The following is a 27404-nucleotide window of genomic DNA, read 5'->3' on the forward strand; positions in this document are numbered from 1 at the left end:
CAAACAGAGTTTACTGACAAAACTTTGTGAAATGTTTAAATACTTGAATAAACTGTTCACTATTTAACAACAAAAATGTATGCATATAAAAACTAAACAAAAAAGTCTAACACAAATCATAAAAATGAAAAACATCAAATAACTGCAGAACAATATTTCATTCTTAGTTCAAAGGAGTTACATTTACTGTTTTTGGTGGTCAAAAATTGGCTTTAGTGGTGCAAAACCACGGGTCAGGGTTAAGCTGGTTAGCAAATGTCTATGATAAACGTCTTGATTTTTGCAAGCAATATGTAAATAATGAAATTTACACTACCATTCAAAAGTACAAGTTAATTTGTTTGTTTTTCTCTCTTATGCTCAAGAAGGCTTTTTTTTTATCAAAAATACATGCTCAAGATATTAAACCGCATTAAAAAAACATCTGTACTGTGATACATTTTTTTCCAAGATTATTTGATAAATATAATTTTTGCAATAAAAATCTTTTGTAATTTTATAATTGTCTTTACTGTCACTTTTGATCAATTGAATGCATCCTTGCTGAATAAAAGTATTAATATCTTTAAAAAAATATTACTGAGCCTAAACTTTTCAACGTGTGTATAATACTTCAGGTGGTTCCTGTGTTAGTCAAGCACCTGCCATCGCGATGAATAGGAATGCTAACAAGTATTACTTCAAGTATTATAGACGTCTATGGTGCAAAATGTATTGACTTTTTCACTTAACGGGACATTACCTTCCATGTTGCTGTGTTTCTCCTGAAATAGGCGAACATTCGTGTAAACCAGTTATAGATCTCGTTTAGAGTCAGCTGTCGGTCAGGGGCTTCCAGAATGGCCTGGTTGAATAAAGCCGAGAGAGAGCGGAAGAGAGAAAGTGAGCAAGTGTCAAGAGGTGATTCAAATGGCTGCTATTAGTGAGACATTAGCTGATGGACTGTTTCCAGACGGGCAGGTAGTGCATTATGGATAGTGCTGTGCGTTTCAGCATGACTGACACTGAGCTAAGAGATGCGCATAAATCCTTAGTTACCAGCACACACCTTTGAACTTCACTCAAGTGTACTGGAGCAAGAGCGGACAGTCCAGATCTCTACATCACACACACACACACACACACACACAGGCTGACTTACATGTCGTATGAGGGAGGCATAGGTGAATGGAGGCCTGACATCAGCATTTTTGTAGAATTCACAATTCTGTGCAAGTTCTGTAACAGACAGACACAAAATCAGCCATAATTATTCATACATATTTCAGTGTTGTGGAAGTCAATATGTAGAGTATGATGAGTTAGATTTTGCATGGAGGGACACTGACCTGAAGCGATGGGGGTGCAGAACTTGTCGGAGTTGCGCCGACGGATGGGCCCGACTCCGTGCAGGCTGGAGGAGCTGATGACGGAGGGTCCCTGCCTCATGGGGGTAGGTGAATGGAGGCCTGACATCAGCATTTTTGTAGAATTCACAATTCTGTGCAAGTTCTGTAACAGACAGACACAAAATCAGCCATAATTATTCATACATATTTCAGTGTTGTAGAAGTCAATATGTAGAGTATGATGAGTTAGATTTTGCATGGAGGGACACTGACCTGAAGCGATGGGGGTGCAGAACTTGTCGGAGTTGCGCCGACGGATGGGCCCGACTCCGTGCAGGCTGGAGGAGCTGATGACGGAGGGTCCCTGCCTGTTTTTGTAGAATTCACAATTCTGTGCAAGTTCTGTAACAGACAGACACAAAATCAGCCATAATTATTCATACATATTTCAGTGTTGTGGAAGTCAATATGTAGAGTATGATGAGTTAGATTTTGCATGGAGGGACACTGACCTGAAGCGATGGGGGTGCAGAACTTGTCGGAGTTGCGCCGACGGATGGGCCCGACTCCGTGCAGGCTGGAGGAGCTGATGACGGAGGGTCCCTGCCTCATGGGGGTGATGGGAGTTGCGGCAGAGGTGGGGGGATGAGGCAAGCCCTCAAGAAACCCCTCACTTTCTCTTTTTGACAACGGCACACTAGAGGCCAGGTTCAACTAGGTGAGAGGGAACAAAATTGAAAACATATTTACAATAAAAATGACCAATCAAAATTAGTTTGAGGTCGCTAAGATTTTATAAATGTTTTCAAGAAGTCTCTTATGCTCACTAAAGAGTACAAAATAAGAGTAAAAACAGTAATATTGTGAAATATTATTACAATTTAAAATATTTTTTTCTATTTTAATATATTTCAAAATGTAATTTATTTCTGTGATGGCGAAGCTGAATTTTTAGAGTCCCATGATCATTCAGAATTCATTCTGATAAGCTAAATTGGTGCTAAAAACAGTTAAAAACAGATGTGCTGCTTTATATTTTTGTGAAAACCATGACACTTTTTTTTTTCAGGATTCTTTGATAGAAGGTTCAAAAGAACAGCATTTATTTGATATAGAAATCTTTTGTAACATTATAAACGAGACATACACAGCATCGAAATTCACTCAAAAAAATCAAAATATTTATTATCCAATTGCAAGAATGTTGGTATTACTTATAATAATAATAATATTTATTTAATATTTTAAAATACATATTATAATAAATATAATAAATATTGTATTTATAATATGTAATATTTGAATAAACATCTTATTGTAAATAATATACAATAAATAACGCTATATTTAAAACAATATTTGTAATATTTGTAGTATATATGTAACGTGTCAAATTTCATAAAATTATAAGGTTCTTTATGTGTATAATGCAGGTAATTGTTGGGAAAAATCATTAAAACTTAAAGTAAGTTTTATGTTCAGGAAGAGGAAATATTGTATTGCATTTTATACATAATATTAAATGTTTACTTCTATTAGCTTGTTTTTTTTTTGCTAACAAAAACATACATTCATATGTACATACATAATACCAGAAATAGCACAAAACAATGACAGCGCAAAACATAAATGATTTTCTCCCTCTATTTGGCACACGTTAAGTCTCAGCGCAGCCTCAATTCTAATTCACATCATCTTTGTGGTGTACATTAATCTCCAGTATTGCAATTACCAACCAGGAAATATAATCATCTTCAAATTGTCATTGGTCTCCTGCTGTGAGATACATCCTGCGATCCTTGCCAGCACATCCATGCCAAAAGCAGTTGGCACAGTGACTCCATTATAAGATGATCCTGTTCACCCGGTGAAATTCAAACAAAGCACCCCGCAAATCATGTTTCTCAGATATAAGCGGGCACGCGCACACACAAACGAGGCTCCTCGTGACACAATGTCTGCAATTAAAGCCACACAAGAGGAGCAAAAACAAAGCGATACATGGTAGGAGGGGGTAAAACAACAATCTGGCAACAAACAACACTTGCGGTTACCCGCCCTCATTGTGGCCCTGCTCTGCCCAATTAGCTTCGACGGGCAAGGAGTACTAGGAAACAGCTTTCCCTATCGCTCAGGGAGTCTTTTTCAGGGTTGCTTGTTTTGCTCTAATTAAAACCATCATGTGCACGTGTGAGCAGCGAGAGATAGAGCGAGCGAGAGGAGGGGCGGGCATAGTGGGGTTGAAGCTAATATGGCGAATTAAACAGCGCCAGCCCTCTATTCTCTCCATTCTCATTGCCACAGGAGCCAACCTGGCCCATCTCCAGTAATTAGGAGAGCAAAATGGTTTAACAGGTACTTAATTAACGCTGCAGCCGCGCCAGTTTGCTGTGCCAAACACCCAACAATCTTAATAGCGGTCAATGCCACACACGTGTTTGTGCTAAACTCCACCCTAATGCTCACCCTTACCACTTAATGCTAATTCTTTCTCTTGATCACACTCACAATTATAATTTTGTCATTCTCTCTCTCCCTCATTCCGTCTAGGTTGCTCGGCCCGGCCCAGTTGCTGTTTCCCATTACCGTCTAATGGCAGCTGATCTGTAGAATTTGTCTCCAAACAGGAGACGTGGCCTACTTTCGTCCTCCGCCTTCATTTATATCCCTTCAAATTAAGACACTCCACTTCTAATTGACAATTAATTTCAACATCTTCGTATTTTAATAAGACTCCTCATCAATCTCAGCATGAAATATTCATTAGATTCCTAATAATTGCACAGGCAGCTGGTGGCTTGAGGGAGAAACGCATTGTGATGGCTGCGGATGAAGCAGCAATGTGGAATATCTAGTAAGTTTAGCCCAAAACACTCACTTTCATTTACACTGTGGCATAAATACAAGCATCTTTAAGTACACAAACACTCCTCAAAAGTGGATTGGAGGAAAACAGACCAGCTGCTACGAAGAGAACTCGATCTATAAGAATCCATCATCACACTTGAGTTGAAGGTGCTTAATGGCTTGCTTGAATAAGTGATTTATTACTTTTGTAAAGCGCAAGGATAAGTTGAACAGGTAAGCGTATAAGTCTGCATTGAGACTATAGAGTTTAGCTGCTCTCTAGGAATACAATCCAAGCACACACACAGAGATAATGGCAGATAAGAAACCAGAACTTCCTCTGTTCTCCAACAGAGAGCGCTCTTTAGTGCCTCACACAGTTGATTCATTGATCACACAGTGCCGAGCAGTTACTTCTCATGCAAAAAATACAGAAAGACACACAATCAAAACAGAGGAAGTAAGAACGAGGTGGTAGAAGTTGAAGGTTATGAACTTACAGGTTGGTTGAAAGGCTTTGGCTCAGATGGACGCATATGCAGGTGGGTCATCATTGCCTGCAGACGCTCGCTCTCTTTGGCCAGCTAGAGAACACACGTATACACACATATTTAATAAAAAAAAAAAAGCTGTTTTCTTACATAAAGCAAATATGTAAAGGTAAAATGTTTATATTTTTCATGTTTCCGGCTTAATATGCGATGACAACTATAAGTAAGCCATTTGAAGGTTGATTTTTCCAAAAATGTAATATTCTGAGGTGCCATCAAAACATCCAACCAACCTACCTAACACAGCAATACCCTTATTGCTGATAATATAATAAATAATAATATAACAAGAAAAAAATATTATACCAAAAATACATTTGTTACTTTACATTTGTTACAATATTAATAAACATATTATACTAATGTAAAAAAAATAAACATTTAATGTGTAAAAATATCTATAAATTAAAAAAATAATACAATACAATAAAAAAAACAATTGTAGAGCTTTTAATTAAACATTTTCTTAACTTTATAATGCCTAAAAATATTGTCTAATTTTCCTTAATTTGCGTATGTTGTTTTGTACTATTACTGTTAATACTGTTTTCGTTTGAACTAAAGCTTTGGCAGCACAAGTGTACAATTATTTGTAATGCCAATACAGCACATTAAAAACAGAGTGTCGTCATAGAGTATGGCGCTCTTGTGGGCGCCGTGGAGGGGAGGAGAGAGTGACTTTAGATATTCTCTTGTAAGGATAATTTTGCATTCTGCCTGTTAACTGAGTCAGCTCACATGTGACATGCTGTTTCACAGCTCTTGATACCTCCGAGAGAAAATATCTCTCTCACCATTCTTCTTCCCCTCTCCCTCTTTCTCTCGATTGCTGCGTCTCATTCAGAGACACTTGCCCTGTAACCACACTCGTCCTCGTTTGACATTCCTTCTGCCATTTAGAGAAAATGTGGAGGCAGCCAGCCCCTCTTAATCAGGGGGCGACACACTGAACGCTCCAAGACTGCCACCATACACTTTAGGGGCACTAAAAGTGCTATTTCTCACACGGAAAAAAACACAGACTGTTGCATTTTACTGCTCATTGGAGACTGTAAATTAAAATTTAAAAATATTCTAAAAATAATCTCCTGAAAATTTGAGTCAGGAAAATGTGGTTACTACGGCATTTATAGGCTTGCTAAGGTATTATGTATGGTTGCTGGGCATTGGTAGGTGATGCTAAGGCTTCAGGGTGGTCAAATAGGAGTGATGGCAATTACAGTATGATGGAGGCCTTAGCAAACGCCACCGTCTAATAATGCTTACTGGTCTGTTTTTTTTTAATCAAATGTGAGTGGTAAAAATCAACCTCAGGATGCGATTAAACTGTTGTTGTGTTGTGCTAGTGCTCTGCGGCTGTGCCCGGTGTTGCTGATGTCATCCACAGATCTGGGCTGTTTATTCACCCATTAGCTGATATGTGTGTTTAATGAGGGGTTGCTCCATGCTGGTCAGCCTGGTAATAAAAAGAGTGGAAAAACTGAGCTGGTATGCTGGGAGAGACAGCAGGTTGGCGAAGGGTGGTTCTGGTTGGTCTGGGTTGGCACTGGGGCGGTGGGGGAGTTGGGGGCAGAGTAGGTGACAGGACGGAGGTAGACGTGAAAGGAAATCCTCTTGGACGTGGACTGACTCTCTTGTCACTTCTCATCACCCCTGCATCGATCCGGACACGTGTTTAAACGCTCTTTGCGGGCAACAAAGTGAGCTCGCTGCCTGCGTGCCTGGCAGGGCAGTGTTTTTTGAAAGAGCTTTGTTGTGAGGGGTTTATTTTTGGGAATGAGACGCGATGGAGAACATGGAGGGGAGGTGGCGTGGAAAGAAAAGGGAAGCTGACCAATTACCAGGTCTGTCGGACTGGCAGTGATGATGGGAAGTTGTTCTGCCATGTAAAGCTGGAGGGTCTGAAGTGCTCATCTCAATCTAAGCCCGTCCAGGAGATGTGTTTTTTGTAAGCGATGTTGATTTACAGCTCCAAAAGCAGAGGAATTTCACAGCTGCAGGCGCAGTAAGGTTAGTTGACCTGCGTTTTAGTTTGGCGTGTTTGAGAAGGGCGAGCAGCTCCCCCATAGCTAACGGTCTCTTTAATGCAACCTAATGTGCCTGACCGATGTCCTGTCAGTGTCTGCCAATCCTAACTGTCACTAGACACTCTTCTGACAGTCTCTGCCTCCAAACAAATTACTCACACGGACAATAAAACATCGTCCACCACTAAACACAGCACATTTATGATAACAATGAAATGCAGCTTACATTACTTGTTCGAACATTCTCTTACATTGGAAATTCCTCCAAATTCTTCCCAAATTTATACCAAAAAGTGCTTTTTTTTGTTTGTTTGTTTTTTTTTTTTAAGCGAAACGTTTTGGACTTCTGCACACACATTTCAAATATCAATAAAGTCTACTCTGCACAATAATTATTTTTATTATAATGGGACTGCCACTTAAAAATTAAATGAAATCAAATCAATTAATTTTCACTGTTATATTAAATACATTTTTAAACAAATATACTTAATAAAGTCTTTTTTGTCAATTTGACAAGTGGTTTGCCTAGAGTCCTCGGCATGAGGGATGAGAGAGGTGCTGGGAATCTCTCTAATTGGGATCCATCAAAGGCAGATATTCTGGCCTCTTTCTCAAACCCACACTCTACATCACTCTTCCTTTTACAAGCTCCAGTGATCTCTATCAACTCATGTGGCATGTAATGGGCAGAAAATCATGCCAGCTGGTCGAGAGTGTTTTGTATGAGAAACAATTCTGGACCAAATCTCAGCATCGATACACCATATTTGTGAACTCACATTCTGCCTTGATCCACTAAAGTTGAGACTGATGACTCAATTACCTGCAACATAATTACGAGGCCAAAAAGTATACACCGAATGCACTCCCTTTGAATAAAGCATCTTGCAAATGCATAAATGTAAATGAAAACGCAGGAAGAGAGGTAGTCAGGCAGCTTGAATATTGCATTTGCAAGATTTTCAGAGAAATGTTGATTTTGCGTTTGTGCGCGCATCCCACCTGTATCTCCAGCTGTTGAACGACCTGCATCTGGACCCTGCACTGGGCCGTACTGCGATCATCCAGGGCGTGTTCACTGTTCAGGTGCCTGAGAGAGAGAGAAACGCAAACATGTGATGACATATCCTGATACACAGTCTACTAGATCAATCCGCGACCCGAACTAAACTCCCAGAGGGAGATCTGTAAGCATATTTGGACCATCTGCCACAAACCCTGTCGCTGACCTGCCTGATACAGTGCACACACACATACTGTGTCTCAGCGTTTTGGGATTGTCTCGCAGTTTGTGTGCTACAGTATGCTACAGTGTTAACACTACATACCCGGGCGTCACGTCCTGACGACACACACACACACTTATATCCAAATACAGAGGTCACTGGTGCATCAGAGATCAGGAATGTGACCATGCTGTTTGCTGAAGTGTATTTTTGAGAAATGAAAAGTATTTGTATTTATTGTCACACATTGAAAGAGATGAAAATAATATTAGACATGAATGTCTCTCTATATTAGGTCTGAATGAGTGTCCTAATGTATCTGTTATTCAGTTGAAATGCAGCTGGAGTGGAATATTATTTTGGAAACGGTTTTGTTTTTTGTCAGAAAGTGCCGCAGGCCATGAACTCTGAGTGGGAGTTGAAAAGGGGGAAAAAACACCTGGAGATGACTTCATTTGTTTTACTCATCAAACACTGCTTCAGATGGGTGAGCTCTGCCCTTAGTTATTCATGTTTTCTTTATGAAGCAAACCAAAACAAAACTCCAAGACACAACAAAACAAACAGATGATGCAGGGCTGACAACCAAATGAGAAAGCTAAATCAAAAAGTAAGTAAAAAAGTAAGAAGTTTAAGGGACGGTGTCAGATTGGACACAAAGATGGACTCTGGGGTCTGTAATTTTGGATCTTTCCTTTACGCCATCTGTCTCATCTCACACATTTTATTTACAACTTTCCCACGCTTGAAATCACACAAATGAACCCCTGCACACATATAAACGCACCTATAGCATATTAGCACTTTACAGCGTTTTGCACTGAACATATTTTACATTTCATACTTATACACTTATATTTTTATGTATATTTTTTAATTGTTTTATTTATTATTATTGTCTGTTCAGAACAACACTGTAGTACTTTGCCCAAGACAAGTTTCCTTTCGGGGACAAATAAAGTTTATCCTTTATTCTTTTATCCTTTAAACACAATTCTATAATCCATTAAACATCCCTATATCCAAACGATGATCTCATTCATCTTCTCCAGGTGTGTAGGAGCCCCTCCCACCTTCTAACCACACACCTGGTGAGGTTTAATGACTCTTGAGGTCAGGGGTCACAGGAGCACATTATAGAAGATATGAGTAGAAGAACCACAATGCTCCCTTTCTAGAAGCGTTGTAAAGCAAAATCTTCCTGAGGATTACTTTATATATTTCTTTCAGGCTAAAAAATATAATCTAGGGATGCACAATATATCGGTGCCATACTGTTTATATTAGACTTTTTATTCGAAAGTTATCAGTATTGGCCAATATTAGATATTTCATTTAATCTTTAAAAATATAAATAATTTAATAACACAAATAAATGTAATCTTTAATCTCAAAATTAACATCCATAATGTAGTGAGTATGCCTAAATTCACTTGTAGCATTTAAATCACCTGATTTTAGTTTTAAAATTTTTATTTATTTAGGAAAAATTGTATTATCACCCAATTATCAGTTATTAGCCAATTCTCAGCTTATCATATCAGCTGGAATTTTAATATTGGTGCAGTCAATCTCATCTGACACCTTTATTCGTGAGGGAATTCCTGCATTTTTTTGCACTCTCCTCATTGTCAGGGGCGGCCCACTGTGTTTTGGTCCCACACGGCGAGAGAGCGGCAAACGGAAGTGTGTGAGAAGCAGAATCTTAACCTTCGCAATACACACTCAGCCTCAGGATCCTGGCCAGCTTTATCTCCACAACACCCGTCGCATACAACAACCGTTTTGACTGTCCGACTGAAGTAAAAGAGGGGTGTGCATTCGCTCTCTCATGAGAAATTAAACAAAAACAATGATGTCACCCACTCAACTAATCTAGGCGCAGATAGACATTTTTCCCCGCAAGCACATGATGATAATAACAAAAACATGATCTCATCTTACTCTCCCTCTGCACCCCCGTCTCTCTCTTTTTCTGAATAAAGGAACAGACCACAAGTTTTATGGCTCATAATAAACAGTAGCAGCGTTTTTCCGAGAGACCCGACAATGAGGCAGAGTTTACTCCCTGCACCCCAACAGGGATTTGAGGAGCATTTACAACAGTCACAGAAAAAAGTCACAAACCAGCCCCGACAAAGGATTTGAGTACTCTAACACATGTCGCCCTGGCATGCCAGAGAAAACTGAACATCATTAAAGAGCTCAGATTGAGTAGAGCTGAGTTGAGTGTGTGAAATAGAACAAGAGAGAAACAGGATGAAAATTTAATTTAAAAGTGAATGAGTGTTTTATCATTCTCACACTACTAGCTAAAAAGAGAAAACAAGAGACAGATTTCATCTAGGGATAAAAAGTGTCCAGATGAAACTGACGAGACTTTTTCAGCATTTCTTGCACTGATTTCTGTGAAAAGGATTTTTAAAAATTCTAAAATGGTGTTAAAAAGTTCTGAGAGTATTACACTCTCAGTAGTTCCTACCGGACATGTTTTATGCGTTAAACTGCACTGCTTTTTAATATTTTTCTATGTTAACATTTGCTAGGTGGATATTCTTGACCACTGACCATGTCTCACTGCTTCTTCTATGTCTCATGCTTGAGTACCACATGACACAAAGTCAACTTATAAGAAGTTCAACTGTTGACATGCAGGCTAACACATCAAGGTTAATTTCGAAACACTGGACCAATCAGAAGAAACAGGGTGAGGAGCAAGTATCACTAGTGTGTTTACAGTAGCAAATTGCAAATTATTTCATCTCAAAGGAGGCACTTAGCTATGGCCAGGATGATTATGTTATTTTATTTTATTTATACAATTTTAAATAATAACAATACTAATCATCAACCTTCGTCTTGTGTTTCTAAATGCAAAAATGTTTTCTGTACATTTGTCTCCCTAATGGAACAGTTCAACCGTTTAAAAACCATTGCGTGACAGTCAAAAACATCCATCTAGTGCGTGTTTAGATAGACCAACAATTTAAAAAAGGACACATTGTGTGAACTTCCCCTTATTGGAAGCTGAAAGCATTATTAAATTACTCAAACTGAACATGCATGGGGCAAGGGCAATGTGTAGATCTGTGTGAATGGCGGGCGTTCGTTCAGCGGGCACTGATTCCATGTGGGCCTCATTTCCTACTATGAGTGGCAGGCTGCCAGATGGGGCTATAGAATAGACAAAAAGAACAGAAGGAGAGAGAGAGAGAGAGAGAGAGAGAGAGAGAGAGACTCTTCTCTTCCTGTCTTTAGTGATGACTAAAGAGTTCTGACTAGGCCATGGTGCACGGCACTGACGGTAATATCTGTCACCCCCTCCCTTCTTATCTCACGTCCTCTCCCCCCTTCTCCGCTTGCCCCGAGGCTACGTGAAATGAGATACCGTGCAACCAAACAACAGCTTTACTCTTAAAACTTTCCCAGACTCTCTGGCTCTTTGATGTGTGTGTCAGCGACCATTATACGTGCTTCCCGTCCGCGTGCACCGAACACGCTCTTCTCCCCCGTCGCCAGAGACGACTGGAGGAAATTTACATACATCTTTCCGGCCTGTCAATACAGCAGTCCCCTCGAGGAAGCACAGCTCTGGAGTCAAAAGACAATGTGAGGGCCGAGCATCTCGTCAAAGGAAATAAACACGCAGGGATGTGACTGCCACTCATTAACGGACAAGAACACCCGGCTACTGTAAGAGACGGCGTTGACCTGCCAGAAATCAAAGGAGGTGTTTTGAGAGAGAGAAAATAAACAGCAGAGAGAACGTGCATTGCGAGCCTCGAGCCCGCTGGGACAACGGCAGCAGCAACAGTCTAGCTCACCCTCTTGCGACAGGCGGACATGTCAGGACTTTCCACTGTGAAGTCTCATTATTTTAACACACAGAGACAATGGGGCTGTTTACATCGCCTTCCCTGTCTGATCTCTTCCTCTCTTTATCTCCTCTCGCCCCCCCAGCATCCCTAAAGACCCCAAACTGGCAAACACGCACGCAAAGAAAAGAGATGGCGAGAAGAAAGAAGATTGGGAAAAGGGAGATAGAGGAGGGGAGGGAGCCTCCTTTTGATGTCTTTGCTTGTATTCAAGAAACAAAAGCTTCTAATTGTAAATTAGCTAATTAAGTAAACCACTAACGAAGCGTGAAAACAATTTGCTTGACCCAGCAGTGGAGCGCTCAGGGATAGAGAGGCGGAATTATGGGAGCAGGGAGTTAATCGGCCTCTGACAGCATTGAAGAGCTGTGGGCAGCTACCTGATCAGACGCACAAACACACACACATGACAGGTCAACAGGAAGATTACAGAACATCTGTCTCTATGGTTACTTGCAGGGCATGTGTGAACTAGCTTCCTGTGCAAAAGTATTAAGCTGGCACTTTTGGGAAAAGTCTTGCGAAAACCATACAGCTCAATTATGGAGTTTTTGCACTCGGTCATAGTATGAATTCAGAAATTAACAGGCCCAAAAGGTATGAAAAGTCAGTTTACCTTTAGTGCATCAACTTATAGTTTAAGTAATACTTAAAATTAGTATTAGTACTGTTAGTAGTTTGGGACCTGCTTTGTAGCATGTGTGAAAAAAGTGTTTATGCTCACCAAGGCTGCATTTATTTGATCAAGAATATAGGAAAAACTGTAATATTGTGAAATATTGTTACATTTAAAATAACTTCAGCAAAGCTGAATTTCAGGAGCCATTACTCCAGTCTTCAGTGTCATAATATGATCCTTCAGAAAGCATTCTAACCAGGATTTCAGGATTCTTTGATTAATATAAAGTTCAAATGGTGTGTACATACATTTAAAATCTGTGATCTACTATGAATTTGCTTGCAGCTCTACAGAGGGCACTCTACTTTGATTGTGTTCTGTGACTGTGAAATACCTGTCTATCAAGCGTTAGCTCTCTTTTTTTCATACACCAGTACAGTCCCACAGCACTGGTGAATGTCTCGCGCTCTCTCCAGCAATAACCTTGCACCCCCCACATCCCTGTGGAATTCATTCGTCTCTTGTCTGTTCAAACATCACACCTGAACACAGCTGTCAGTCGCCTGGCTTTCTTATTGCCTTTCCTCTCATCCCCACACTCACTTTAGCACAAGAGAAGGCCTTTAGTTTAAGTGATCTGCAAGCTCATCGGAAAAAGGATGAATGTGCATTGACAGAGGGTAACGCTAACAGCCAGAGACTTGTTTTGTGGGATGCAGCAGGCAATGATGAATGTTTTGCTGCTCGGCGGGGGGCGGGGCTCGAGTTACGAGCTTTGACATGAATTTAGCACATTACATGCTTGTGAAGTGGATTTGATGGACAGATGTCACTCACTTGATGAACTGGCCCATGTCCTCGCAGAGCGCTTCGCAGCCAGGCCACTTGCACTCGCCGTGTCCGTAGAGTGGGTGGGAGGCCGTGTGTTCCTCGTGGGTTGAGCTGAAAGAGACAAAAAAGATCTGGTTAGTCGAACTATACATGATTACATCACACTAAACCTTGACATAAGTGGTAGGAGAGTTTAGGGAAAAAATTGTTTGCTGACACAGAAATCACACACCTCATCTTTAAAACATCTGAACTCTTGCTGATGTCACATGATCTTAGAAATCATTCTAACATGCCAATTTGGTGCTCACAAAATATCTTATTATTATCCATGCTGAAAACAGTTGCACTGCTTAATATTTTTGTGGAAACCGTTATATATATATAATGTATATTTTTCTTCTTTAAAAACATCTAAATACCTGCTTGCTTAATCAAAACAGCCCATTGGTGTCAAGATCTTATTGCAATTTTTTCAGGCAGTCAGCATGGTAGCCTCACACACATGTGACCAATACAAAACAATGAAGCAATGGAAACAGTCTGAAACGTTTCCTGTCCAGGAAAGCCGATAGTTTTGAGGCAGTCCTTCATGAAGCTTTGAACAAATCCAGTTCGAGAGGACCTGGTAAATGTAAAAAACAACAGCTTTTCCATAATTGTGACTGACTGGCTTCCAATAGTAAGTGCATATCATTGTATTAGCATCTTGCACTACAACGCAGGTTCAAATGTCCTCAGATGCGGCCAGGAACAACAAGCCGCCATCTAATTATGAATGAACGTGGATGATCTTCAGATGTACGGATAAGGTGGCTGCTGATGTGCTGACAGGGCCTACTGGTGGGGCCTGAAGGATAAATGCTACGGTCTTGTTTCGTTTGAGATACAGCCACTGTGTGCTCTGTGGCCGAGAAGTCTGGATCAGATCTCTCTGGCCTGGCTTCAGTAGAGACCCATAACAGATCAGCCTCGAACCCCCGCCAGTAGTCTCATCCAGCGATTTTTCATTTCAGGCCTGGCCAGCCGCCACGGTCTAGCATGTAGCTTGGGTTTTTTTGTGAGGGCAGGGACCACAAAATCCTTCGTCATGTGTCTGACTGCTGCTAAGCATGGGCACGGGGCTAAAGGGGTTGTTGGGGGGGTGCGTGGCTTGTGGTGGTTGAAGGTCTGGGGAACTCTTCCCAATTCCACATCAGAGTACTGCTTAATATAAAGCAGCTTGCTAGCAGATGAGGCCCTCCTGATGCGGCGTGCACACACACGATCCCTCCTCCTCTTCATCAGATGTGCTGGCAGTGGACGGCCCACGCAATTCAGAAGCTGCTTGAGCGCTAGACATTACAAACTACTGGCAACCACACTGTCCACATGTGCCATGTATTAACCTCACCGCACAGTTTTCTTCCCTTTTGAGTTGCGTGTGTGTGTGTTTGTGTGTGTAAATGTGTTAGGCCAAGTCAGGGAGAGCAGTGTTAGAAGAAAACATGATGGATAGCGCACTTTTCTTTCTGTTTAGCCATGTCCGCGTAGCATGAAAGGGTGGGGTGTGTGTTAGTGCTGCTGGTGTGTGTGGGTTTATTTAGCTGTAGTTTTGAGGCCCCACCAGTGTAAAAATGGCCATATTACATAAAAAGATCCACAGAACTGCTGCAAACGACACACTGCAGCACCATATAAGTGTATCTCAAAAGTTTGATTAAAAACTTGATTAAAAAACAGAAATGTTGATTAAAAGCGTTTTTGCTGGAGCTTTTATTTATATAGTTATGCACACTATACATACATAAACTATATTTAAAAAAAGCTAAATAAACTAACTAAATAAAAACAAACAAATATTTAAATGTTCAAAAAGGTTTAAAATGCATGCAAATTTTAGATTCATGGTGAGAAATAAATATAAATTTTTTTTCAAATCATCTGCAGTTGGTAGGCAGATAGTAAAATCTGGACACTGGTTGCAACTACAAACAGCTAATAATAAATAGCTAATAATTTACAATTGACAGTAGGCTATAGTAAGCAAACAAACAAGTGCTATAGCTATGCTAATGTAACATTTATTAGTCAGTCAAATTTTATATTATATATATATTTTTTTTTTATTAATTTGCACAATGAACATATTGTAAGTGTGTCTTTGTGTGTATGTATAGGGTGGGCCGGCTCTGTGTAGGTTTGATAAACTACCCTTATATAAGAACAATAGCAGTCTAAGTTACATCCACATTTAGATGGATAGGTAAACCCTGTGTGTATATACATATGTGCGTGTGTTACTCACTGAGTGCTCTGCAGGTGAGTGCCTTTGGAATAAGGCGTGAGATGCTCGTCACTGGACTCCTTGGTGAAGGACGAGATCCACTCAAAGAGTCTTGCTCTTAAAAATGGAAAGAATGTATGAGTACACCACAGTAGGACCAATTTGCTCTCACACAGCTGCTCACCTCTCAGCTAAATTATCGCAGAACCCTTTCACCAACTTCACACGCACACACACACACACGCTAAACTGGCACAGGGGCGTCAGTCATGCTGAAGGCATGCTATGTTCTGAGGAACTCACACGAGCAACCAATATCAAATGAACCCAGACATTTTACATCAGCTCATCAAACGGCACCTGACAGCAGAAACCTTGAAATATGTGTGACAAAAATATCTATTTATGAAATCTTTCATGTAGCAGTTGCACTCTGAATGCTCATGACAAAAATACATTAGCATAGCTATAGCACTTGTTTGCTTACTTTCAATAGTGTCAGTTGTTACTTATTGTTTGCAGTTGCAGTCAGTTTCAAGATTTTACTATCTACCTGGCAATTGCAGATGATTTGATAAAATGTAAATATTTATTACTAACCACGAAACTAAATTTTGCAAAAAAAATTATATTTACATTTATATACTTATTTTTCACTTTTGCAATTAGTATTACTTGTTTTTACTTTCACGCACACACACACACACACACACACACACACATATACATATAATATATATATAATCTTATTTCTAACTTTTGCAATTATTATTTACTCGTTTTTTACTTTCATATTTTTGATTAATCATACCATTGACACAATATAAAAAAAAATCATCAGGTGAAAATTATATTTACATTTATATACTTATTTCTCACTTTTGCAATTAGTATTACTTGTTTTTACTTTCACGCACACACACACACACACACACACATATACATATAATATATATATAATCTTATTTCTCACTTTTGCAATTATTATTTACTCGTTTTTTACTTTCATATTTTTGATTAATCATACCATTGACACAATATAAAAAAAAATCATCAGGTGGACTATGAGGTATGCCTGTGCATTTTCCACTGACCTGTCTCTCTTTGGAGTGTGCACAGAGTTCTGTCCATTTGGCAAAGGATGATGGGGGATATGAGGTGAGACCTTGGAGGCTGAATATGAGGTAGTGTTGGAGCTATTGGTGGTCAGATCGAGGCCCTCGTGTTTCATGGCCTCCTCTGTGCTCTGAACACAGGCCACATCCTTCCACAACTGCTGCAGGTCAGTGGGACACATGGCTGTGATGGACAGAAAGCAAGCAAGATATTACTACAGACTATAAATCATTATTTATTACCATAAATCATAAAGTCCTTAGACAGAAAAGCGAAAACTACCACCTTTAGTAAACTATAAGTGCTATAATCCACAATCTCCATTGAAACACAAACACAAAAATGTGCTTTAAAAACCCTGGGTCAACAACAGGTGCCATATGATGAAACCTTTTCTAGGCAGAGAGTTTTTCAGTATGTTTATTAGTTTTTCTTATCTTTGTTGTTCTAAAGACTATAAGCCCAGCGTTGAATGACGAGAGCTCCTTCGGAAAGCATCCAAACCTGTGTCTCTCCTTATCACACCTCCAAAGCCCCCCTTCCACCTCACCGCATCTTGAATGGTGGCCAGCTGGCAGTGCATCCTGCCCCAGAGATCACAAAACCTGGCAGTGCTCTGACATTATTGTGGCAAGCCATAAAACACCAGGCGCACACCGTGCCACACTTCACTACGGGAGGGGGGCATGCCCAGTGGGACTTAAGTTCACAGGACAGCAGAAGGAGGGACCCGTCCAAATTGGAGGAAGCAAATGGCTAATTTCAGCATGTTTTGTTATCTTTCAGCATCTCTAGAAATCCCCCTCGCTACCTCCATTTGTAATTATCACTGTCCCGACCGGCACTGCACCTCACTGGGTGAATTAATCTTGGTGAGATGCTCTCTTGGCATTTTTTCCCCCCTCAAACTTGCTGAATTCGGGATTGTTTTTTCTCTTGGAAAGGCAGAGGGGGTCTAGTTTGGGAGGGAGATTTGAGGGTGTAAAAAAAGAGGAGAAGAAGGGGGGCCACCCAAGCTCGTCTGGCGCACACTGTTCCCGAAAAGCCACAGCCTGCTATGCTATCTCACATGGCAAAGACTTAATAGCAATCTAAATATTATGTCTGGTCCGTCCGCATTCTTGTCCCGGACCCCGCCAAAACAAAACTCCTCGCCTGGCCTGGCTCTCTTCATCCCCCCTCCTCCCTCTCTTTCCAGCAGGCCTGGGGCCAGGGAAATGATGTATGGCCACACTTGCAGCTACAGGCTGTTGTTCACTAGTCACAGGACAACCTGACAGAGCACTAAAGAGCCATGGATGTATTTTAACCCTGCAAATAACAGAGCCAGCCCGGTGGCATGGCGCTGTTGCCGTGGACAGGGGAAGGGAGGTGATTTCTTTCTACTTTTGTGAAAGAGCAGCCAGAACATAGGAAGTGGAAGGGAGGACACAGGGTGGAGATGGAGCGGTTTACCTACAGTGAAGTGTTTTTGTATCTCATTTTCTTCCACACACACAGTCGCACACACACACAGAGCCAGGTGAGGCGTTTCCCCTGTGGTTGGCCACACAGTCTCTATTTCTCACACACACACACACACACACACACACACACACACACACACACAAAACATTGAAGCCAACCTTAGCTTTACATACAAGTGTGTGTTCCTGAAATTGTGCAGTATTTTGCATTTAGTATTCGGTTTATTGAAGCTGATGTGTCATGACGTTAAAACTTTACTTAATGTTCAGAGACTATGAGTAAACAATTGTTAGGTCGATTTCTCTGACATGTATAAACAATGTGGTGTTTTCAAAACATTACTCTGTTAGTATGAGTAGCTTAGCATAGCAACACTGACTCAACCAATGGTGTGAGTTTGGGATGGGGTTACCTGTTTACTTGACCAATGGCAGGCGAGTGTTAGGGAAACCTGCTTGGAAACAGACATTATTTTTGAATTTCTTCTTGATGCAGCATAGGTTAAACACCTCATCTTTAAATGTAAAGAAGTGTGTAATTTCTGCACCACTTGCATCAAGTGCACTACCGTTCAAAAGTTTGGGCTCAGTAAGACTGTTTAAAAAAAAAAGAAGTCTCTTATGCTCACCAAGGCTGCATTTATACATTTGAAAATACAGTAAAAACAGCAATATTTTGAAATATTATGACAAGCTAAAATAACGGTTTTCTATTTTAATATATTTTAAAATGTAGTTTATTCCTGTGATGGCAAAGCTGAATTTTCTAATATGCTGATTTGGTGCTGAGAAAACATTTGTTTTTCAAAATTTTTTGAAGAAAGTTTACAAGAACAGTGTTTATTTGAAATAGCAAAGTTTTGTTGTCATTTTGTTACCTGTTATTTTTGATCAACTGAATGCATCCTTCTGAACAAAACTATGTTAATTGCAATGCATGCAATTTGTATGTAATGTATGCAATTGTAAAATAGGAAATTCTTTAAAATATTACTGACCCCAAACGTTTGAATGGTAATATATAAAACGTAAGCATTTATGCTACTGTTTCACCGCAGCTCGGACTACATTACACTTTCTGATTACCATCTAAAAGTGATTAATATTCATAAGTAGATGGGCAATGAGACTGCTCACAAGGCAAAATAACAAATTCCCCTTTGGTTTATCATGTCATTTATCATGAAAAGTTTGGCATGGTGATCACAAAGCATTACGCTGAGTCCGACAGATCTTGTTGCGCCCTTTGGACAGGAATTCAAATTACTTACTGTAACTGTTAAGTGAGTATTACAAAGAAACAAAAGTCACTTGGGTTTGAAACTCAAGCCATTCTGAGAGAATAGGTTGGACACGCCAAACAAACACGAAAACATCAACAACAACGGTTGGCGCCACCCATGGATCAGAGAACAAATCCTTTTCAGTGGCAGCTACGGCCAAGCATGACTAGCCAGAAGAATGCACATGGTTGGCTGGCCAGTCATAATGGAGGGCTTCTTTTCAGAGAGGGATTGTGGGGAAATTCCGTGTTTCTGCTCTGTTGCAGGATTTGTTGAAGGGATTCCAAGAGCCCAGAGTTTATTGTTCATCAGACCCCTTGAAACAATGACATAAGCAATGGGGGTGGGCGCGAGGGTCTACGCCAGAAAGATGCCAAAGTTGAAAGTTTACAGCTGTCGTGAAAAATTATTTTCATCAATCTGCGAACCTTCCTCTGGCTTGCTCCTTGCACTCTCCCTCTCTTTTTTTTCCACCAGACTACTTTTCTAAAAGCAGCCGTGTGCATGTGTGTGTGTGTGTGTGTGTGTGTATGGTAGGCCCACTCAGGATTCTGGATCTTGAGTCTATGTTTTCTTAAGACTGAAATAATCAGAGATGTCAAGAGCAATGGGTGAGAATGAGAGTCAAGCTCATAAAAGACTGGGATAATTTTGGAGGCCCTATCGGCAAGAGTGGCAGGGACTTTGGCATGGAAACTTGAGTCGGCTCCCTGTTTGTACTGTCCTGTTGAAGCTCTTGTAATGTTACGACCGCTGTGGAACAAGTAAAAGTTGATGTGCCTAATTTTGGCGGACAGTGGCCAGGTTGCAGTCAAGATCCATTTCTGGTAGGGCCCTTTGACAAAACAAGGAAAAATGAAAAAAATACATTCAAAAATGATCCAAAACCTCCATTTCCTTTTGTAGGATAAGTGCATCTGGAGCGTGTAAAACTCATGGGCGCACACACATAAGCCGCACACACATAAGCCCCCTCCTAGCCTGTGCACAAAGTCTGGTGAATTTTGTGGCATATTTTACCTATTATCCAAATGACTGCCTTCCACAAAACCAACAATCAAGCTTTGCTTTTATCTCTTTATGAGCTGATTAAGTTAACAAGCTTCACATGTGGCTCTATGGACATGGCTGTAGTTAGTCTCCGGGGGACTCCATCCCGCTCTAATAGATTGAGATGTTAGCTCATTGCCAAATTTTGGAGGAAGATGAATAAGGGATTCATTTTACAGCCAGCTTTATTAGCATTCAACGTTGCGCGTGTAGTAGCGGGGCAATCTGAGATCATGCATGAGAGTGTGTGTGGTTAGGGCTGACTAAGGAAGAAAAAGTGGGCGGCGAACACAGGTCTGGCTTCAGCCTGAGACTGCCATCTGGTCCTGGGCTACGGGTATGAACACAGATGCTGCATTTATTTAGCACGCTGCATTTCCTCTAGAGCTCCACTTTCCTTTAATAGGCATCACGAAAGGAGTGAATCAGACACTCTGTGGTGTTTTTCTGACTGTTGAGGACAGGAGGAGAGCTGTGAAAGAGACAGACCACCGGGTTGAGAGGTCTGCGGTTGTAGCACCTCACCCTGGGGCTAGACGGAGTCACATGTTTGTGGTCAATATTGACCAGCTAATAGAGCTGGGGAAGAGTTTAAGATATACATGACTTATCTGCAATAAAATTGTCTTATACAAATCCTAAATTCAGCCAAATTCCCTTCCTTTCACAGTAAATGTTTAAAAAGTATTTAAAATAAAATAAAATTCTTTTTTTTATCTTAAACATAATTGTATTTTGTCTAATTAAACAAGTACATTTCCCACTTTTTTCAAGTATAAACTAGATAAAAAACAAGTAAAAAATCTGCAAGTGCAGATATACAAAATACACTCATATTAAAGAAACTATGAAAACAAGTCTTATTATTTTATGCAGTGTTGAGAACTAAAACTATTAAAAACATGTCAATAGATGCAAGGATGACTTAGTTTAAAAAGAAGCACTAAAATTACTAACTGGAAATACAACTGAACTAAAACTGAAAAAAAAGCACATAAAAATGACTAAAAACTAAACTAAAATTAAAATGAAAAATAAAAATATACAAATAAAGCTAATAAAAAATATATATAAAAAAGTATTATAGTATAGAAATAATACCAAAATCACACTGGGCAGCACCTGTAGCCTCACAGGATGGCAAAGCGTCTACTGAAACTCAGTGATGCAGTATATCAGGTACTGTCTCACAAACACTGAGTATTCAGACATCTTACTCATTTGCAGGAAAACGGTCAATCCTGAGCCTTGTTTGCCAGATAAGTATGCATACTGTGTGTGTCTGCATTGGTATGTGTACCTTGCTGCAGGCTCTGAATGGGTATTGCTCCTTGTCCTGGCTGTAGGTTCACCAGGCCCTGTCTTTGTAGATTCAGAATGTGTTGCTGCTGTAGTTGTTGCATCTGGATCAGTTGCTGCTGGAAAGCCAGCTGTTTATTCCCCAACTGCTGCTGCTGAGAATGAGAGAGAGAGAGAAGCATGTTACACAACAAAACAAATGACTGTGTAAAGTGAGAGGAAGAGACTTGTAGAGCTGCAGGATGGAGAGGATGGGAATGATGAGACATTCATTGGCTTTTATAAGCCTTCAACCTTGTCCAGGACATGTTTAGATAGGACATATCCTGGAATAGAGATATTTTCTCCACCAATCACTAAAGCACTTCCTGTGGTGGTAGACAACAAGCAGACAACAAAATGCTGAGAAATGTTGCAGTTCAAAGTGTCGAAGTGCATTGTGAAGCCTCGTGTATTAAGAGATAAAACATTAATCTGGGAGTGACAGTTCCATGTGGTCTAGGACCGACACCAAAGACACGCTCGCAAACATGCTTGTTCATTCCTGCGTGTAGCAATCTGTTAGCATGTGGTTGGCGCGCAATTAACACGGCAATAAACAGTGACTAATAACATCTGTGCACAATGTTAAGAACAGTTCCAGATTATATGACATCAGATGTTTATCATTTTACGATAAGGCTTGGTATTTTTTCCACTATGCATGAAATGTGCTTTGTGAAACTTGAGAAGCGTGATTCCAAAACCCTCTTTCTCTGTTTCATAAACAGGTCTCAATGTGTGCAGACAGTCACTATTCAGCTATCAAGAGATATATTTTTGTTCCAGCCGACTTCTGGTGATGTTTAACAAAGAGATTAAAAATGAGCTATGTCAGCTATGAACATAAACTAGTGTACTTCAAGACTTGTCCTAAACTTGTATAAAAACATGACATGAGTGAGAAAAACCCATCAGATCTTTGCAAGAGGTGCAGGAACAGAAAAAAGGGCCAAGGTGACGAAAAAGGCTGGAAAAGATCGATTTAAAGGTAATGCATATAATTTATGATGTTTAAAGTGACACTGCATGGCAACATTAACTCAACCAATGGCATTTTGGGAGTCTGGGCCAGGACGAAAGTATACTTAATATATATTAAGAAGGACAAAAGTACTTTATATATATATATATTAAGCAACACAACTGTTTTCAAATTTGATAAAAATAAACATTTCCTGACCACCAAATCAGCATATTACAGCATATTTCTGAAGGATCACCTGACACTTAAAACTGGAGTAATGGCTGCTGAAAATTCATCTTTGCATCACAAGAAAAAATTACACTTTAAAATATATTAACATAGAAAACTATTATTTTAAATTGTATTTTTGATTAAATAAATGCAGCCTCAGTGCACCAAAACTGGTCCAAAAAATGGAAGACAAGTAGTGCTTTAGAAACCTTGTTGAAAGTATACATGATCCATATCACCTTTAAAACAATAAAGAAACCAGTACACACTCATTTTTAGAGCAGATAGGTGGAGAGTTCTGTGTGTGTGTTTGTATGTGTAAGGGTAAGGGTGAGTGCTATGGAATACATGGCATGTGCCGATAAGGTCAGTTGGTGTCGTGGTGATAAATGTCCTCCTTCCTGAACTGGCCTGAGTCGAACCACTGTTTCCAGCAACAAGCTTTTTGATGTTCCCCCAATGAGAGATGGGTCTTATCTTCTTTAAGATAACGGCACGAAAAAAAGTGGAGGGGAGAGAGAAAAAATGTTGAATGAGGGAAGGAAAATAAAAAAAGAAAAATAATTAAAGGTAGTTTCTTAATCTCACTGTCAGAGAAGTGTTGAGGCCTCTGCCTGGGGCACGTGGCCCCATGGGAAAGGGCCACCCTGTTTGGGTCCCATGGGACACAGTTCAAGTTCTTTAACACATTGTGTCTGCACGCTGTTTACATTAGATGCAGTTGAGTGGCTAAAGCTAGCGGAGTAACAGGCCTGTCAGCTTGATTTATGAGCACATCAAACAGAGTTTGGGCACGCCAGGCCCGACTGACAGCACTACTTCATTAGGCTGACTCCAGGGTGACTCCACAGCTCAACCGTCAAACTGAGAGAGAGAGAGTGAGAGTGGCTGAAACAATAAAAAAACAGAAAAAGAGCAAAAGTTGGGATTGATGATGCAAAAATGTGTGCAGCAACCATCTCTCCCTTTCTTCTTTCTGTCTATCTCACCTCTCAACCTGTTTGTGCTGACTGGCAGTGATATGGGTGGCAATTAAAGCCTCTTTTACTGAGAGAGAGCATAACGTGTCATCTCTCCATCTTCAACTGCTTTACAAAAACAAAGTCCTGAGAGTTTGAGTTTCCAATTTCAATCACAGATTATATGAACAGGCCACTTGCCATGATCGTTGAAACTTTATGCTAATAATGACGAATGAAAGGAAAATAAAATATATTGATGACAAAATTGAGGAGGTGGTAGTACGGGCCAGATATGCAGTTAGCTTCATGGCTTCAGGGGGCAGTTTTATGTGCTAGGTGGACCAACAGCATGGCAGAACAAAGAAAAGGGAGGTTTCAGAGGATGAAGGGCCTTAAAAGAAGACAAGAGGGATGAGAAACACCACACATACTTGTGATGCTATCTTCTTTCCTCTCCTCACGCCTGACTGTTTAACTGTTAGTCCAGTGCTGTCAGTGCACTCGTCCCCAGGGGAATACCAATACATGACAGACAACACACGCGTAAACACACACTCACACAGATGAAACTTTTAAGATGGCCTAATATAATATGCTTATATCAGCTTTCCATTGCACTGATACTCCAGACAGCATCCATTTATTAGTTATCTCCATAACTAAAATTGTATGATAAAACCTAAAATGTACTCTACAGTATAAGTATGAGAAATTTTATTTAATAAATAAAATAAAATAATAAATACAACAAAATAAGAAAATAAAATACAATTAAAAAAAAGAAATAAAATAAAAATGTACCCTTTTAACATGAATAATTTCATTTTAATTTCCATCATGCAACAAATATTAATAATATAAAAAAGTAAAATAATAAAAAAATAAACACTTTTAATATTAATCTTGAAGCAAACATCTTTAAGCAAAAAAGCTACAGGTGACGGTACAGTAGACTTCCAACCTAATATAATTGTGCAGTGGGGCAGCAGAAAGGAGGACTTCGGTTTCTCACAGAGACAGTAACGCAAAAAAATACGTTAAGTATGTACAACGTGTCTGTGACGTTCTGGCCAAGCATGTTAGCATACTTGAATAGGGCCATATTTCAGGCCGACTAAAGAGGCCCAGAACAAACGTGAGCTGATCCATGGGGAAGAGGAGCTGACCACTGCTCTCCCAATTTAATTTCCCTGCTCTCCTTCCACTCACACCGTCTCCCTAGCTCCAATATTTAATAAGGGAAAATGTCTGAAAAACTCCTGAGGCCTTGAATAAGGTTAGTCATGCTTTTTTATACCTTTCCCCTCCCTCTCACTTTTCAATCTTTTTCTTTTTTTTCCCATGGTCTCTGTCACGTTCCTTGACTATCTGTGGAAAATGTCAGGATACTGGTCTCATTTGCTGGAGTGTGTGTGCCACTCTGTGTACGTGTGTTTCAGGCACCTCGTGCTCTATCAGTCACAATGCTGTCTGGAGCATATCTAACGGGTATTAATCCCTGTCCTCCATGGCCTATAGCATCCACACTCACTCACCACCCGCCTCAGTCACTCACCTGCTATGAAGTCAAGAGCTCATTCATATTTTGATCCTCTCAGTCACAAATACAGAGGACAGCAAACCACACTCAACCCTACACAACTCATACGAGAATTTACCTATTTGATTTTTGCAGTGGAGTTGCAGAGACCATAATACAAATGGACTGTAGATGATTCTTTCATTTAAACCAGTTGAAGCTAACTAGCTAGTCTCCTAACATGATTAGTGCTGGGGTCTGTTTTCTGATTTTTGGGCAGTTTTCAGATGGAATGCCAGCTGAGAGACTAGTTACTGTAAGCCTGCTAAAAACCACCTAAGTCCGGCTTGGAAACAATCTAGACTATCTTAAATTATTAATTATTATTATTAATTATTGTTCCTGTGGCTCAAAAAGTTGTGGGTTCGATTCCCAGGGAACACACATACTGGTAAAAAATGTAAAGCCTGAATGCACTGTAAGTCGCTTTGGATAAAAGCGTCTGCTAAATGTAAAAATGCTAAAAATTATTAATAAATTAATTATTAATAAACCAGCCGAGACACATTTGAACATTTGTTAAGCAGGGCTAACCTCAAACACACAGTCCACTTGCCCTCTTTTCATCTACACAGGCTACTATACCCTGCATCTTGCTAGTAACTGTGCTAGCAGCTATGTGCTAATCTCTGCTATTCTGATGGTTTCAGGCTCTTTTCAGATTTGTAAACACATCTCACTGACCAGTCAAACCATTTTAACACCAGTTTAGAAAGGTTAGGAGACAAGCTAGACCGATTTAACACCTGTTTGTGGAGGCTGGGAAGCTAGCAAGGCTTCACAGGCTATCTTTTTAGTAACTGTGCTAGTAGCAGCTATGTGTTAATCTCTGCTACTTGGGGCTTTTTTAGATAGACAGGCTGCAAAACTGTCTGATTGACCAGTGGGAAAGCTGGGAGACTAACTAGACTATCCTAACTTTCTTAGGCTGGTTTAAGATGTTGTTTTCGGAGGGATGCAAACACAATCCCCTATTTTCCTTTCACCTTCACAAGCTTCTGTAACCTGCATGTTGCTAGCAACAGTGCTAGCAGCTATGTGCTAATCAGTGTTGGGCAAGTTACTCTGAAAATGTAATTAAATTACTGATTACTCCTTTTAAAAGTAATCACGTTACTGTTCTGATTACTTTATTTCAAAAGTAATTAGTAATTAGTTACATTACTAGTTACGTTACTTTTTTACGTTACTTTGGTTTGACATGGCAGAATGCCAGCAAAGAGCGCTGCATTTATAATCTCTAAAAGACATCTCAGTTCAACGCAATCTCACAAATCTCTGTTATAACACAATAAATATATGCATAATGAATCGTTCATAATGTCTACAATTCGTGTGTTATAATGAGAGGATTCGTGAGCACGCAAATTTCAGCACTGCATTTCTCAATGCTGCAAACACGTGTTATAGCCTAAATTGAAACTCTGCATACGCTTGCACCTGTTAATCGTTTATATTTTATATTATTTCATGTTGCTATTGTGCAATAGATGAATAACAATTTATTTGTTTTAGAAATTTTATGCTTAGATATTTCTATTTTGCGGGAGTCCCGTGAATAATTTTATTCTCCCGCATCCCGCACACACACGAGTGTCTACCCGCCCGCACCAGCACTCGCCCATCTTGTCCCACGCCGCACTCTGTTGCGTCGGGTCTCTCGGGAGAGCAGGTCTCTAATCCACTGGCACTTGACTTGACAGTGCATGAGCTACATCCTTTTTACAATCTAGATTAGAAATCACTGCATTCTGCCAGCAATGTAACGCGGCAGTAACGTATAGAGACCTCGGTTTGTAACTATACTCTAATTACTATTTTGAAAATTATAACGCATTA

At 40.0% G+C, this 27404-nt stretch overlaps 1 protein-coding gene across 1 annotated transcript in view; it reads right to left on the bottom strand.

Moving 5' to 3' along the window:
* LOC107548756 (forkhead box protein P4-like) overlaps positions 1 to 27404 on the bottom strand; it is a 132610-nt gene that overhangs the window by 14551 nt on the left and 90655 nt on the right. Inside the window, exons 6-15 of the mRNA XM_016229597.1 lie at positions 21789 to 21942; positions 16668 to 16872; positions 15595 to 15690; positions 13314 to 13418; positions 7759 to 7846; positions 4676 to 4759; positions 1891 to 2042; positions 1602 to 1675; positions 1142 to 1218; positions 743 to 844 (exon numbers count right to left, since the gene is read on the bottom strand). Coding sequence (XP_016085083.1) covers positions 743 to 844; positions 1142 to 1218; positions 1602 to 1675; positions 1891 to 2042; positions 4676 to 4759; positions 7759 to 7846; positions 13314 to 13418; positions 15595 to 15690; positions 16668 to 16872; positions 21789 to 21942 — 1137 coding nt within the window. The remainder of the gene's footprint in view (positions 1 to 742; positions 845 to 1141; positions 1219 to 1601; positions 1676 to 1890; positions 2043 to 4675; positions 4760 to 7758; positions 7847 to 13313; positions 13419 to 15594; positions 15691 to 16667; positions 16873 to 21788; positions 21943 to 27404) is intronic.

Source organism: Sinocyclocheilus grahami, unplaced genomic scaffold, assembly GCF_001515645.1.
Source record: "Sinocyclocheilus grahami isolate Dianchi unplaced genomic scaffold, SAMN03320097.WGS_v1.1 scaffold2.1, whole genome shotgun sequence".
NCBI classification, from domain to species: domain Eukaryota; kingdom Metazoa; phylum Chordata; class Actinopteri; order Cypriniformes; family Cyprinidae; genus Sinocyclocheilus; species Sinocyclocheilus grahami.